Source organism: Salmo salar, chromosome 26 (assembly GCF_965601325.2).
Source record: "Salmo salar chromosome 26, fSalSal1, whole genome shotgun sequence".
Lineage (NCBI taxonomy): Eukaryota > Metazoa > Chordata > Actinopteri > Salmoniformes > Salmonidae > Salmo > Salmo salar.
In genome coordinates this window covers 780,030-795,729 of record NC_138316.1, presented here as the reverse complement: position 1 = coordinate 795,729, position 15,700 = coordinate 780,030, and the positions used below count along the sequence as shown (strand labels likewise).

At 43.9% G+C, this 15,700-nt stretch overlaps 1 protein-coding gene across 1 annotated transcript in view; it reads left to right on the top strand.

The window, feature by feature from the left end:
* The first annotated feature begins 10,545 nt into the window (after window positions 1-10,545).
* The window catches only part of qsox2 (quiescin Q6 sulfhydryl oxidase 2), an 88,403-nt gene continuing 83,248 nt past the window's right edge, over window positions 10,546-15,700 (top strand). The window contains exon 1 of the mRNA XM_045708129.2: window positions 10,546-10,912. Within this exon, the coding sequence (XP_045564085.1) occupies window positions 10,639-10,912 (274 nt within the window). The 5' untranslated portion in view covers window positions 10,546-10,638. The remainder of the gene's footprint in view (window positions 10,913-15,700) is intronic.

Genomic DNA, 15,700 nt, shown 5'->3' with positions numbered 1-15,700 from the left:
AAGTTCATATTTATATCCAAAAACAGCATTTTACATTGGTGCATGATGTTCAGAACATGCATTCCCACCCAAAACTTACGGTGAGTTTACTAAATTACTCATCATAAACGTTGACAAAATACATAACAATTATTTTAAGAATTATAGATACAGAACTACTTATGCAATCGATATGTCAGATTTTAAAATAGCTTTTCAGCGAAAGCACATTTGGCAATATTCTGAGTACATAGCTCAGCCATCACGGCTAGCTATTTTGACACCCGCCAAGTTCGGGGCTCACTAAACTCAGAATTACTATTAGAAAAATGGTATTACCTTTGCTGATCTTCGTCAGAATGCACTCCCAGGACTGCTACTTCCACAATAAATTTTGTTTTTGTTCCAAATAATCCATAGTTATGTCCAAATACCTCCGTTTTGTTCGTGCGTTCAGGTCACTATCCAAAGGGTAACGAGCAAGCGCATTTCGAGACCAAAAAATTCAAAATGTTCCATTACCGTGCTTAGAAGCATGTCAAACGCTGTTTAAAATCAATTTTTATGGTATTTTTCTCGTAAAATAGCGATAATATTCCAACCGGACAATAGTGTATTCATTCAAAGAGGGAAAGAAAAAACAGCGTGCTCACGTGAACGCGCATATCCAATCTCTTTGTCACCAGGCAGACCACTGACAAACTGAGCTACTATACTCTGCCCAGAGACCGAAGACGCCTCAATCCGCTTTCCGAAGGCTTTAGAGAGCCAATGGAAGCCTTAGAAAGTGCTACGTAACTCCACAGATACTGTAGTTTCGATAGAGAATCAAAAAAAGAACTACAAATTCTCAGACAGGCCACTTCCTGCTTGGAATCTTCTCAGGTTTTTGCCTGCCACATGAGTTCTGTTATACTCACAGACACCATTCAAACAGTTTTAGAAACTTCAGAGTGTTTTCTATCCAAATCTACTAAAAATATGCATATTCTCATTTCTGGGCAAGAGTAATAACCAGTTTAAATCGGGTACGTTTTTTCATCCGGCCGTGAAAATACTGCCCCCTATCCCAAACAGGTTAAGCTGTTGAGGATAGACGTTCCACTAGCGGAACCCCGTTCTGCCAGCGGGACCCCTAGCCAACAGCCAATGGAATAGCAGGGCGCAAAATACAAAACAGCAAAAATCTCATAATTCAAATTTCTCAAGCAATCAACTATTTTACACCATTTTAAAGATAAACTTCTCGTTAATCCAACCACATTGTCCGTTTATATACCACAAAAAAAAGGCTTTACGGCGAAAGCATAACATTAGATTATGTTAGCACATCACCTTGACAAGAAAAACCACAGCCATTTTCCAAGCAAGGTGAGGCATCACAAAAACCAGAAATACAGCTAAAATGAATCACTAACCTTTGACGATCTTCATCAGATGACACTCCCAGGACTCAATGTTACACAATACATGTATGTTTTGTTCGATAAAGTCCACATTGGCACGTGATGTTCAGAAAATGTATTGCCTCCAAAACCTCCGGTGAATGAGCACATCAATTTACAAAAATACTCATCATAAACATTGATAAAATTTACAACAGTTATTGAAAGAATTATAGATACACTTCTTCTTAATGCAACCGCTGTGTCAGATTTCGAAACAGCTTTACGGCGAAAGCACATTGTTCAATATTCTGAGTACAGAGCTCAGCCATCAAAGCAAGCTATACAGTTACCCGCCAAGTTCTGGAGTCAACAAAACTCAGAAATAGTATTATAAATATTCACTTACCTTTGTTGATCTTCGTCGGAATGCACTCCCAGGACTCCCACAAGAAATGTTAGTTTTGTTCGGTAAACTCCATATTTATGTCCAAATACCTCATTTTGTTCGCGCGTTCAGATCACTATCCAAAGGCAAAATGCGCGAGCGCAAAACCAGAGACGAAAAGTCAAAATGTTCCATTACAGTTCGTAGAAACATGTCAAACGATGTTAACAATCAAGCCTTAGGGTCTTTTTAACTTCTTATGGCTTGGGGGCATTATTTCGACGTCTGGATGAGAAGAGTGCCCAAAGTACACTGCCTGTTACTCAGGCCCAGATGCTAGGATATGCATATAATTTGGATAGAAAACACTCTAACGTTTTCAAAACTGTTAAAATAATGTCTGTGATTATAACAGAACTAATATGGCAGGTGAAAACCTGAGGAAGATCCATCCAGGAAGTGGGATTTTTTTTAATGTGGGTAGTTTTCAATTGAATGCCTATAAAGTATCTAATAGGTTAGGACCCAGATTGCAGTTACTATGGCTTCCACCAAATGTCAACAGTCTTTAGACATTGTTTCAGGCTTGTATTTTCAGAAGAATGAGACCTTTCTGTCAGTGGACTGTAGAGTCATGCAGTGCTGGTTTGCGCACGTGACCGAGTGCCTGCCCTTCGTTGTTTTTCCTTTCTATTGAATACGATATTGTCCGGTTGAAATATTATCGATTATTTAGACAATTGACAACCTGAGGATTAATTATAAACATTGTTTGACATGTTTCGACGAACTTTACCGGTACTATTAGGATGTATTCGTCTGCATGTTTTGACCGCCTTTGAGCCAGTGGATTACTGAACAAAACGCGCCAACAAAACTGAGTATTTAAGATATAAAGAGGGACTTTATCAAACAAAACAAACATTTATTGTGTAGCTGGGACTCTTGTGACTGCAACCATATGAAGATCTTCAAAGGTAAGTCATTAATTTTATTGCTATTTCTGTCTTTTGTAATTCCTTTACTTGGTTGTAAAATGTTTGTATGCTTTTGTAAGCGGGGTGCTGTCCTCAGAAAATCGCATGGTATGCTCTCGCCGTAAAGCCTTTTTGAAATCTGAGAAAGCGGCTGGATTAACAAGAAGTTAATCTTTAAGCCGATGTATAACACTTGTATCTTTTATGAATGTCTAATATGACTATTTCTGTATTTTGAATTTGGCGCTCTGCAATTTCACCGGATGTTGTCGAGGTGGGTCGCTAGCGGAATGCCTGCACCAGGCAATGCTGCCAAATACTAATTGAGTGTATGTAAACTTTTGACACACTGGGAATGTGATGAAAGAAATAAAAGCTGAAATAAATCATTCTCTCTACTATTATTCTGACATTTAACATTCTTAAAATAAAGTGGTGATCCTAACTGACCTAAAACATGGAATTTTTAGTAGGATTAAATGTAAGGACTTGTGAAAAACTGAGTTTAAATGTATTTGGCTAAGGTATATGTAAACTTCCAACAACTGCACATCCCGTAAAAAGTAAATATGTTTTTGTTTGGTTATCTTTTAGAAATAAAACATTTTCCTTCTTCAGAAGTTACAGCTAGACAGGCTGACGTTAGTTAGCTAATTAATTTGCTATCTATCATACAGTAGGCGTATATTAATAATTATATATTTAATATAAGTAGACTTGCACTCATAATTGACTGTAGCCCATATAAAGCACCCACAAGCTACAGGTGGCTGAAAACACAATCATCGCGGGATGAACGAGTGATGAATTTCTGGCCAAGGGTGGACCTTTTAAAAATAATTCCTTCCTCCCTCGCCCCTTTCCCTGCAAGTGTAAACTCATCAGACATAATGATACGTCATCAGAAGTGTCCACTTAATTTGAGGGCTGAGGGGATAGGGTGTGTCTTTTAAGTGTTTGGACTGCAACCAGAGTGTTTGCCAATGCGTTGATCATGTGACCTTTAAGCGGAAACCGCATCTGAGAATTTGTTTTCACCGGAGGATGCCCTCGTTCGGACTTTTGACCCCCCAAAAAATTGGGTAAAGTAGATCATACACAGATTATACATACTTTGTTATAACCCTCATGGACATGTGAATCAGGGCTCCGGGCAGCCGAGCGGAAATGGAGGAAAACTCGCCTCCCTGCGGACCTGGCATCCTTTCACTCCCTCCTCTCTACATTTTCCTCTTATGTCTCTGCTGCTAAAGCCACCTTCTACCACTCTAAATTCCAAGCATCTGCCTCTAACCCTAGGAAGCTCTTTGCTACCTTCTCCTCCCTCCTGAATCCTCCTCCCCCTCCCCCCCCTCCTCCCTCTCTGCGGATGACTTCGTCAACCATTTTGAAAAGAAGGTTAACGACATCCGATCCTCGTTTGCTAAGTCAAACGACACCGCTGGTCCTGCTCACACTGCCCTACCCTGTGCTTTGACCTCTTTCTCCCCTCTCTCTCCAGATGAAATCTCGCGTCTTGTGACGGCCGGCCGCCCAACAACCTGCCCACTTGACCCTATCCCCTCCTCTCTTCTCCAGACCATTTCCGGAGACCTTCTCCCCTACCTCACCTCGCTCATCAACTCATCCTTGACCGCTGGCTACGTCCCTTCCGTCTTCAAGAGAGCGAGAGTTGCACCCCTTCTGAAAAAACCTACACTCGATCCCTCCGAAGTCAACAACTACAGACCAGTATCCCTTCTTTCTTTTCTCTCCAAAACTCTTGAACGTGCCGTCCTTGGCCAGCTCTCTTGCTATCTCTCTCAGAATGACCTTCTTGATCCTAATCAGTCAGGTTTCAAGACTGGGCATTCAACTGAGACTGCTCTTCTCTGTGTCACGGAGGCTCTCCGCACTGCTAAAGCTAACTCTCTCTCCTCTGCTCTCATCCTTCTAGACCTATCTGCTGCCTTTGATACTGTGAACCATCAGATCCTCCAGCCTCTCCGAGCTGGGCATCTCCGGATTGCGTCCTACCTGACAGGTCGCTCCTACAAGGTGGCGTGGCGAGGATCTGTCTCCGCACCAAGTGCTCTCACCACTGGTGTCCCCCAGGACTCTGTTCTAGGCCCTCTCCTATTCTCGCTATACACCAAGTCTCTTGGCTCTGTCATATCCTCACATGGTCTCTCCTATCATTGCTATGCAGACGACACACAATTAATCTTCTCCTTTCCCCCTTCTGACAACCAGGTGGCGAATCGCATCTCTGCATGTCTGGCAGACATATCAGTGTGGATGACGGATCACCACCTCAAGCTGAACCTCGGCAAGACGGAGCTGCTCTTCCTCCCGGGGAAGGACTGCCCGTTCCATGATCTCGCCATCACGGTTGACAACTCCCTTGTGTCCTCCTCCCAGAGTGCTAAGAACCTTGGAGTGACCCTGGACAACACCCTGTCGTTCTCCACTAACATCAAGGCGGTGACCCGATCCTGTAGGTTCATGCTCTACAACATTCGCAGAGTACGACCCTGCCTCACACAGGAAGCGGCGCAGGTCCTAATCCAGGCACTTGTCATCTCCCGCCTGGATTACTGCAACTCGCTGTTGGCTGGGCTCCCTGCCTGTGACATTAAACCCCTACAACTCATCCAGAACGCCGCAGCCCGTCTGGTGTTCAACCTTCCCAAGTTCTCTCACGTCACCCCGCTCCTCCGCTCTCTCCACTGGCTTCCAGTTGAAGCTCGCATCCGCTACAAGACCATGGTGCTTGCCTACGGAGCTGTGAGGGGAACGGCACCTCCGTACCTTCAGGCTCTGATCAGGCCCTACACCCAAACAAGGGCACTGCGTTCATCCACCTCTGGCCTGCTCGCCTCCCTACCTCTGAGGAAGCACAGTTCCCGCTCAGCCCAGTCAAAACTGTTCGCTGCTCTGGCACCCCAATGGTGGAACAAGCTCCCTCACGACGCCAGGACAGCGGAGTCAATCACCACCTTCCGGAGACACCTGAAACCCCACCTCTTCAAGGAATACCTGGGATAGGATAAAGTTATCCTTCTACCCCCCCCCCCCCCCCCCTTAAAAGATTTAGATGCACTATTGTAAGTGGTTGTTCCACTGGATATTATAAGGTGAATGCACCAAATTGTAAGTCGCTCTAGATAAGAGCATCTGCTAAATGACTTAAATGTAAATGTAAATGAATCCATCATGTAATTTCGATTTTTAACGGAAACACATATATATGGTTTATTTCCCATTTTAAAAAAAAGAAAATAACGTCTGATAGGTGGCATCTATACGCTAAATTAATTTGAGGACAGGTCGAAACACATGAAACATTCATGGACATTTAGCTAGCTAGCTTGCTGTTGCTAGCTAATTTGTCCTGGGATATAAACATTGGGTTGTTATTTTACCTGAAATGCACAAGGTGCATTTTTTCCTGGATTTTTGCAGAATTTTTACTCATTCTGAGTCACCCAAAATTGTGTATTCTCTACTCCGATAATTAATCCACAGATAAAAGGGTAAACCTAGTTAGTTTCTAGTAATCTCTTCTTCTTTTGTGGACTTCATATGGCGGTTAGCAACCATTATTAAGGTGCATTACTACAACCGACTGTGGACCTCAGTTCAGCTTTCAACCACCCATGTGAGTATATGCTCTTAAAAACCAATGAGGAGATGGGAGAGGCAGGACTTGAAGCACATCATGCATAAAAAATAGAACCAAGTTCTACCCAAAATTACAACCAACTAATTGCAGCATTACCGCAAAAATGGAAGAGGAAAGTGGAAGGGGGAAAAAGTAAGGAATTTGTCTGTTGGCCCTGCATTAAAGACCACAATTGGTTTCAGATAAATAAAAAAGTATACTAGTTTCATTTAATTTAACAACCAAAAAATGTACAGCCGTGCCAAATAGATTGCAAAATAGTTGTGAAGAGATATTTTAGGTACCGATTCCATGGCACATGGTTTATGAACTGATACGCAAAACGACAACGAATTTTGTTGAATTTTTCAATTTAAATTATTATACAGAATTCTTGCAACCAACAGAATGTTATTTATATGGGGGATTCAACCTTCCCAGCACTGCAGATTTTACTGCGAAGAGGCAGAATCATTCGATAATTTGTTTTGGTACTGTCCATATGTAGCTTGTTTTTGGTCACAGGTGCAGGAATGGTTGAAGAATTGCAATATTTACCTGGAGCTAACCCTGCGGACAGCACTACTGGGTGATCTGAAAAGTCATAGTCAGTCGAACAATAATATAATAATACTTTTACCAAAAATATTTATTTTCAATTTACAATCTGTAGGAACACTGAGAATAGAAAGGTTCAGAACGTTTGTGAAACATCACAGCACAGTTGAAAAATGTATAGCAAATAGAAATCCAATATGGATGGTGTTAAGAGATAGATGGGAGGGATTGAATGGAGCTGAAGGTTGGGACTAATAACAACAAGATAACGAATGTAAAACATACATAATGTGCCCGTAAAACGTATATAGGTTAAGAACTTTTTGAAAGAGCAGTTTGAAATATATGGCAAATAGAAATCAAACCGGATGGATATCATACATATATGGGAGAGTTTGACGGTAGAAGAAGGACAAGAGTTAAAAACAAACAAAATAAAACTATTGTAAAATAGACTGTGTCCATAAAATGTATATAGTATGTATGAGATGGAAATACAGGTCTGTGTATGTATGTATACATTGGGGGGAAAAAGTATTTGATCCCCTGCTGATTTTGTATGTTTTTCCACTGATAAAGAAAGGATCAGTCTATAATTTTAATGGTAGGTTTATTTGAACAGTGAGAGACAGAATAACAACACAAATATCCAGAAAAACGCATGTCAAAAATGTTATAAATTGAATTGCATTTTAATGAGGAAAATAAGTATTTGACCCCCTCTCAATCAGAAAGATTTCTAGCTCCCAGGTGTCTTTTATACAGGTAACGAGCTGAGATTAGGAGCACACTCTTAAAGGGAGTGCTCCTAACCACAGCTTGTTACCTGTAAAAAAGACACCTGTCCACAGAAGCAATCAATCAGATTCCAAACTCTCCACCATGGCCAAGACCAAAGAGCTCTCCAAGGATGTCAGGGACAAGATTGTAGACCTACACAAGGCTGGAATGGGCTACAAGACCATCGCCAAGCAGCTTGGTGAGAAGGTGACAACATTTGGTGCGATTATTCGCAAACGGAAGAAACACAAAAGAACTGTCAATATCCCTCAGCCTGGGGCTCCATGCAAGATCTCACCTCGTGGGGTTGTAATGATCATGAGAACGGCGAGGAATCAGCACAGAACTACACGGGAGGATCTTGTCAATGATCTCAAGGCAGCTGGGACCATAGTCACCAAGAAAATAATTGGTAACACACTACGCCGTGAAGGACTGAAATCCTGCAGCGCCCGCAAGGTCCCCCTGCTCAAGAATACATATTCATGCCCGTCTAAAGTTTGCCAATGAACATCTGAATGATTCAGAGGACAACTGGTGAAAGTGTTGTGGTCAGATGAGACCAAAATGGAGCTCTTTGGCATCAACTCAACTCGCCGTGTTTGGAGACAGGAGGAATGCTGCCTATGATCCCAAGAACACCATCTCCACCGTCAAACATGGAGGTGGAAACATTATGCTTTGGGGGATTTTTTCTGCTAAGGGGACAGGACAACTTCATCGCATCATTTGGCGGGGCCATGTACTGTCAAATCTTGGGTGAGAACCTCCTTTCCTCAGCCAGGGCATTGAAAATGGGTCGTGGATGGGTATTCCAGCATGACAATGACCCAAAACACACGGCCAAGGCAACAAAAGAGTGGCTCAAGAAGAAGCACATTAAGGTCCTGGAGTGGCCTAGCCAGTCTCCAGACCTTAATCCCATAGACAATCTGTGGAGGGAGCTGAAGGTTCGAGTTGCCAAACGTCAGCCTCGAAACCTTAATGACTTGGAGAAGATCTGCAAAGAGGAGTGGGACAAAACCCCTCCTGAGATGTGTGCAAACCTGGTGGCCAACTACAAGAAACGTCTGACCTCTGTGATTGCCAATAAGGGTTTTGCCACCAAGTACTAAGTCATGTTTTGCAGAGGGGTCAAATACTTATTTCCCTCATTAAAATGCAAATCATTTCATAACATTTTTGACATGCGTTTTTCTGGATTTTTTTGTTGTTATTCTGTCTCTCACTGTTCAAATAAACCTACCATTAAAATTATAGACTGATCATTTCTTTGTAAGTGGGCAAACGTACAGAATCAGCAGGGGATCAGATACTTTTTCCCCCCACTGTATGTATATAAATATATATATTTGCTAAATATATATGGGGGATTGGAAGTGATGCAGTCAATTATATTTTAGCATGCACGTGAGCAGGTATGTGTAACAGGTGTGATTGAATAACAGGTATGTGTACATTTATTTTACAACGCTTGTGCGCAAATTGCAGGCGATGTGGTCAGCATGTTATGCCTCGATTACACCTACAATGTTTTTGCACTTTGGTACAACCCTACACCCAAACAAGGGCACTGCGTTCATCCACCTCTGGCCTGCTGGCCCCCCTACCTCTGAGGAAGCACAGTTCCCGCTCAGCCCAGTCAAAACTGTTCGCTGCTCTGGCACCCCAATGGTGGAACAAGCTCCCTCACGACGCCAGGACAGCGGAGTCAATCACCACCTTCCGGAGACACCTGAAACCCCACCTCTTTAAGGAATACCTAGGATAGGATAAAGTAATCCCCCCCCCCCCCCCCCCCTAAAAGATTTAGATGCACTATTGTAAAGTGGTTGTTCCACTGGATATCATAAGGTGAATGCACCAATTTGTAAGTCGCTCTGGATAAGAGCGTCTGCTAAATGACTTAAATGTAATGTAAATGTACAACAGAAGTACATTAACTTCCAATGGAACGCTGCATTTGCCTTGCAGCTTTGCGTTGCAGAGGCAGTTGACGTGCGTTCTGTGTTGGATTTATGGAATATATTATTCAAACTGTATGCGCAGGCCGCTTGACAGAAATGGTAGCAGGTGGTTTATGAACTTTTGTTGCACACATATCCAGACGATGCTGCGGGTCATTGTTGGTGTGATCGAAGCGTTAGTGGAAGGTAGCGAGATAGTGTATCCAATATCAGACCAGGGTGACCGCTGAAGCACATTTATTGCACCGAAAATGTACAACTACGGCATTGACTTTTAAATGTTTTTGTAAAGAAAATCCCAAAACAACAACGAAAATTCACTCGGATAAAAACGGAAACACTTTGAACACTTCCAAGTCCCAACTTCCGCAGACAAATTTCCCAGTCTCGCTGAAGATTCTAGCCACAATAAACTAGCTAGCTGGGAAAGGCTCATTGGGACAGCTGAACCACAGATAGAACCACGAGACAGATTATTTTATCGGATGTATAAATCATCCGCTTTGCGAGAGGAAGCCCACTGGCCGGCAGTGGGAGAAGCAGGAACGAGATGGATTTTGGCTGACATTCTGCACATTTTCTCATCGATGAAACATTTGATATCAATACAGTTTTATATTCGCTACAATCTGTTATTTGTTTTAAATCGCGTTGTTTATAATGAGTGCAAATGCGAATTGGGTTATTGCACACGCGCACTTCACAGAGGAGGCGTTCCCTAACGGAAATATGCAGATGTCTGCTAGAACGCGCCAATAGGATCTCGCTAGCTCGTGGTTGTTCTGCCCACTATGACTCATTCGTTCCCATTGGAAATGACAGGCTGTGGTCTATCTTGGTTCAGTTGAACAAATCTTTGACTGAACCGAATCCGTTCGTATCCACTCGACATACGTCATCAATTTTGCCACCAGGCGTGTCCGTAGCCTCTCGCTTTCCATCTCCACATTGTCTTTACGATATGGCGACTCTGTGTGTAGACGACTGCCCTTCGCTCCGAAAAACAGGTTTTTTATTGTTCAAAACGAGCATTATTTTTGTGTTTCTATTTAATCCGTCTCTAACCACTCGGCTGTATTCTGAGGAGGACTCGGTGGTTATACTGACAAGCGCGACTGTCGAGCAGACTTTGCTCAACTCTTCCACCGCTTGGCTGGTCCAGTTTTACTCATCGTGGTGTGGTCACTGCATCCAGTACTCTCCTACCTGGAAGGCACTAGCTGGCGATGTAAAAGGTGAGTCTTACGGATATTTAGCTAGCTAGCACGGTCACATAAAAGGTTTGCTAGCCTTTTCTAAATGATCTTTCCCTGTTGTATTTCTGCTATCTTCTTAGCAGATAGCTAACAACGTTAGCTGGCTAATATTGTTAGCTGGTTGATAACTAGCTAGTTTAGTAGCTACCTTAATTGAGTTTGGATTAAGTGATACACTAGTTAGCTAACATTACAAATAACAACGGCAAGCTTAGTCATAATGTTATCAATTTCGTGCATGTTTTCTTAGCTAGCTATTTGGATCTCGATGTTTTTTCCCCTCATCGGCTCTTCTAGTCCGTCAACATATGGTACGGTTTAACACCGTGGTTAAAGTTGGTTTGAGATGAGATATTTGCCGAATATTCGGACCGTAAACTTCAATAGGTCGCGAACGATTTGCGCTAACGTTACATACACCGGATAAGGCTCTTTTATGAAGGAAAAAAGCTGTACAACATTGCACAGGTCTTATTTTCAGACAGCCTTGCGCACTGACACTAGTTATGGACAGTCAACAAAGTGCATGATCACAATATTCAAATGGCAATAGCTCTTCCACCACGTGACTTGGCAACCTCACTAAAGTTGTTTGAATACCAATAATAACATACTGTATACTGCACACTTTATGAGTATATGATACTATACACTATTCGTTAATTTTAGTATACTGTAAACGAATGGTAACCTTTCAGTTGAGCGTACTAGCTCTTCGCTTGTCTACTGGAAGTTGATGCTGTTGTTATGCAACCTCTTGCTAGTTTGTTAGCATAACAAATTACTAGCTAGACATCTTAAGACTACGGGTGTGTTTATAAATTCAATTTGTACTGCCAGAGTGCTCTCTTGGCGCTTTGTAAATTCAGAGTGCACATTGGACACTGGTCGAGGAGTCGGGTTGATCTGAGCGTTCTGACCTCACAACTGCAGTCAAGTCCACTGGCTAATGTTGGCTAGCTTGTTAGCTACTTCCAGACACAAGTGAGAGAACTCCTCGCTCTGACCATTTTACTCTCCCTAGCAGAGCTGATTAAGCTGTTTTCATGTTGTCCATAGCGTTGGTGTCTGTAACTGCTGCTGGCACCAATTTAATTACGCTTTTTTGCAGATGTTTACTGACACCGGCCATATTCAACGGGTGTTGAGCTTTCATAAATTAATCAGTTATTCTGCGTTCTGGCACACTCAGACAAGAGTGCTCTGAAATTGGTGTAGATATCCAGAGCGAATTTACGAACCCTTCATTAACAATGTCCATTGAGAACGCACAACAACTGTACCACTTAGCTAAGCAAAGAATGACGTGAATAATCAAGTCAATAAACGTTGGGTAGTTAGTTGAATAGCATATCATTAATATACTGGCAAGTTTGATGTATTAGCAGGCAACTAACATTAGGTAGCTAGCTAACATACAGGCACATACTGCTCTAATGATGCGTAAGGATAACGTACCTAACAAATTGTCTGCCAACATAACGTGTAGCTTATTTGGAAAGTCATTACTTTTACATTGCTCATCATTTTCTTAACATGTCATAATTATTTAAAGCAATTAATTTGTTGGACTTCGGCTAAATACACTGCTCAAAAAAATAAAGGGAACACTAAAATAACACATCCTAGATCTGAATGAATGAAATAATCTTATTAAATACTTTTTTCTTTACATAGTTGAATGTGTTGACAACAAAATCACACAAAAATAATCAATGGAAATCCAATTTATCAACCCATGGAGGTCTGGATTTGGAGTCACACTCAAAATTAAAGTGGAAAACCACACTACAGGCTGATCCAAGTCTGATGTAATGTCCTTAAAACAAGTCAAAATGAGGCTCACTAGTGTGTGTGGCCTCCACGTGCCTGTATGACCTCCCTACAGCCTGGGCATGCTCCTGATGAGGTGGCGTCAGGAGGTGGCATCCGCCAACTCCTGGACAGTCTGTGGTGCAACATGGCGTTGGTGGATGGAGCGAGACATGATGTCCCAGATGTGCTCAATTGGATTCAGGTCTGGGGAACGGGCGGGCCAGTCCATAGCATCAATGCCTTCCTCTTGCAGGAACTGCTGACACACTCCAGCCACATGAGGTCTAGCATTGTCTTGCATTAGGAGGAACCCAGGGCCAACCGCACCAGCATATGGTCTCACAAGGGGTCTGAGGATCTCATCTCGGTACCTAATGGCAGTCAGGCTACCTCTGGCGAGCACATGGAGGGCTGTGCGGGCCCCCAAAGAAATGCCACCCCACACCATGACTGACCCACCGCCAAACCGGTCATGCTGGAGGATGTTGCAGGCAGCAGTACGTTCTCCACGGCGTCTCCAGACTCTGTCACATGTGCTCAGTGTGAACCTGCTTTCATCTGTGAAGAGGACAGGGCGCCAGTGGCGAATTTGCCAATCTTGGTGTTCTCTGGCAAATGCCAAACGTCCTGCACGGAGTTGGGCTGTAAGCACAACCCCCACCTGTGGACGTCGGGCCCTCATACCACCCTCATGGAGTCTGTTTCTGACCGTTTGAGCAGACACATGCGCATTTGTGGCCTGCTGGAGGTCATTTTGCAGGGCTCTGGCAGTGCTCCTCCTGCTCCTCCTTGCACAAAGGCGGAGGTAGCGGTCCTGCTGCTGGGTTGTTGCCCTCCTACGGTCTCCTCCACGTCTCCTGATGTACTGGCCTGTCTCCTGGTAGCGCCTCCATGCTCTGGACACTACGCTGACAGACACAGCAAACCTTCTTGCCACAGTTCGCATTGATGTACCATCCTGGATGAGCTGCACTACCTGAGCCACTTGTGTGGGTTGTAGACTCCGTCTCATGCTACCACTAGAGTGAAAGCACCGCCAGCATTCAAAAGTGACCAAAACATCAGCCAGGAAGCATAGGAACTGAGAAGTGGTCTGTGGTCACACAAGCGCGGCCCACGCTTGGATTGCGTCCTACCTGACAGGTCGCTCCTACCAGGTGGCGTGGTGAGAATCTGTCTCCCCACCATGCGCTCTCACCACTGGTGTCCCCCAGGGCTCTGTTCTAGGCCCTCTCCTATTCTCGCTATACACCAAGTCACTTGGCTCTGTCATATCCTCACATGGTCTCTCCTATCATTGCTATGCAGACGACACACAATTAATCTTCTCCTTTCCCCCTTCTGATAACCAGGCGGCGAATCGCATCTCTGCATGTCTGTCAGACATATCAGTGTGGATGATGGATCACCACCTCAAGCTGAACCTCGGCAAGACGGAGCTGCTCTTCCTCCCGGGGAAGGACTGCCCGTTCCATGATCTCGCCATCACGGTTGACAACTCCCTTGTGTCCTCCTCCCAGAGTGCTAAGAACCTTGGCGTGATCCTGGACAACACCCTGTCGTTCTCCACTAACATCAAGGCGGTGACCCGATCCTGTAGGTTCATGCTCTACAACATTCGCAGAGTACGACCCTGCCTCACACAGGAAGCGGCGCAGGTCCTAATCCATGCACTTGTCATCTCCCGTCTGGATTACTGCAACTCGCTGTTGGCTGGGCTCCCTGCCTGTGCCATTAAACCCCTACAACTCATCCAGAACGCCGCAGCCCGTCTGGTGTTCAACCTTCCCAAGTTCTCTCACGTCACCCCGCTCCTCCGCTCTCTCCACTGGCTTCCAGTTGAAGCTCGCATCCGCTACAAGACCATGGTGATTGCCTACGGAGCTGTGAAGGGATCGGCACCTCCATACCTTCAGGCTCTGATCAGGCCCTACACCCAAACAAGGGCACTGCGTTCATCCACCTCTGGCCTGCTGGCCCCCCTACCTCTGAGGAAGCACAGTTCCCGCTCAGCCCAGTCAAAACTGTTCGCTGCTCTGGCACCCCAATGGTGGAACAAGCTCCCTCACGACGCCAGGACAGCGGAGTCAATCACCACCTTCCGGAGACACCTGAAACCCCACCTCTTTAAGGAATACCTAGGATAGGATAAAGTAATCCTTCTAACCCCCCCCCCCCCCCCCCCTTAAAAGATTTAGATGCACTATTGTAAAGTGGTTGTTCCACTGGATATCATAAGGTGAATGCACCAATTTGTAAGTCGCTCTGGATAAGAGCGTCTGCTGAATGACTTAAATGTAAATGTAATGTAAATGGTCACCACCTGCAGAACCACTCCTTTATTGGAGGTGTCTTGCTAATTGCCTATAATTTCCACCTGTTGTCTATTCCATTTGCACAACAGCATGTGACATTTATTGTCAATCAGTGTTGCTTCCTAAGTGGACAGTTTGATTTCACAGAAGTGTGATTGACTTGGAGTTACATTGTGTTGTTTTAAAGGCTTTTATCATACTTCTGTGTTTTGGAATGTGGAAGCATCCTTTGTTGGGTATGAATAATTCCAGTCCCTTCCTTGGTTACTGAGTACAATCAACAATGGCGGAGGCTAAATCAGTGTTTTTGTTGCTTACTTCTCTGTACTAATATCAAGCAAAAGCAGCCGTACATAGGTTTCCATGCATTTCCAAGAAACTTGGAAGAGCGCAAAAAATTGGTTCATGCTGTGAAAAGAGTTTAATGCCCTACATTTAATACTCTGTGGTACCACCTTCATATGTAGCCTACATTTCAACAAAATGGACTACACTAGTGCGACTGGTCGCAAACTGCTGAAGATCAGAGTTGTCCTGTCCCGGTTTCATTGGAATAACTGGGGGGAAGATCTGCCACAATGGGAATCAGTTTATGAAAGGATGAGCTCATTTCGGAGATGATATTCATCCCATCCCT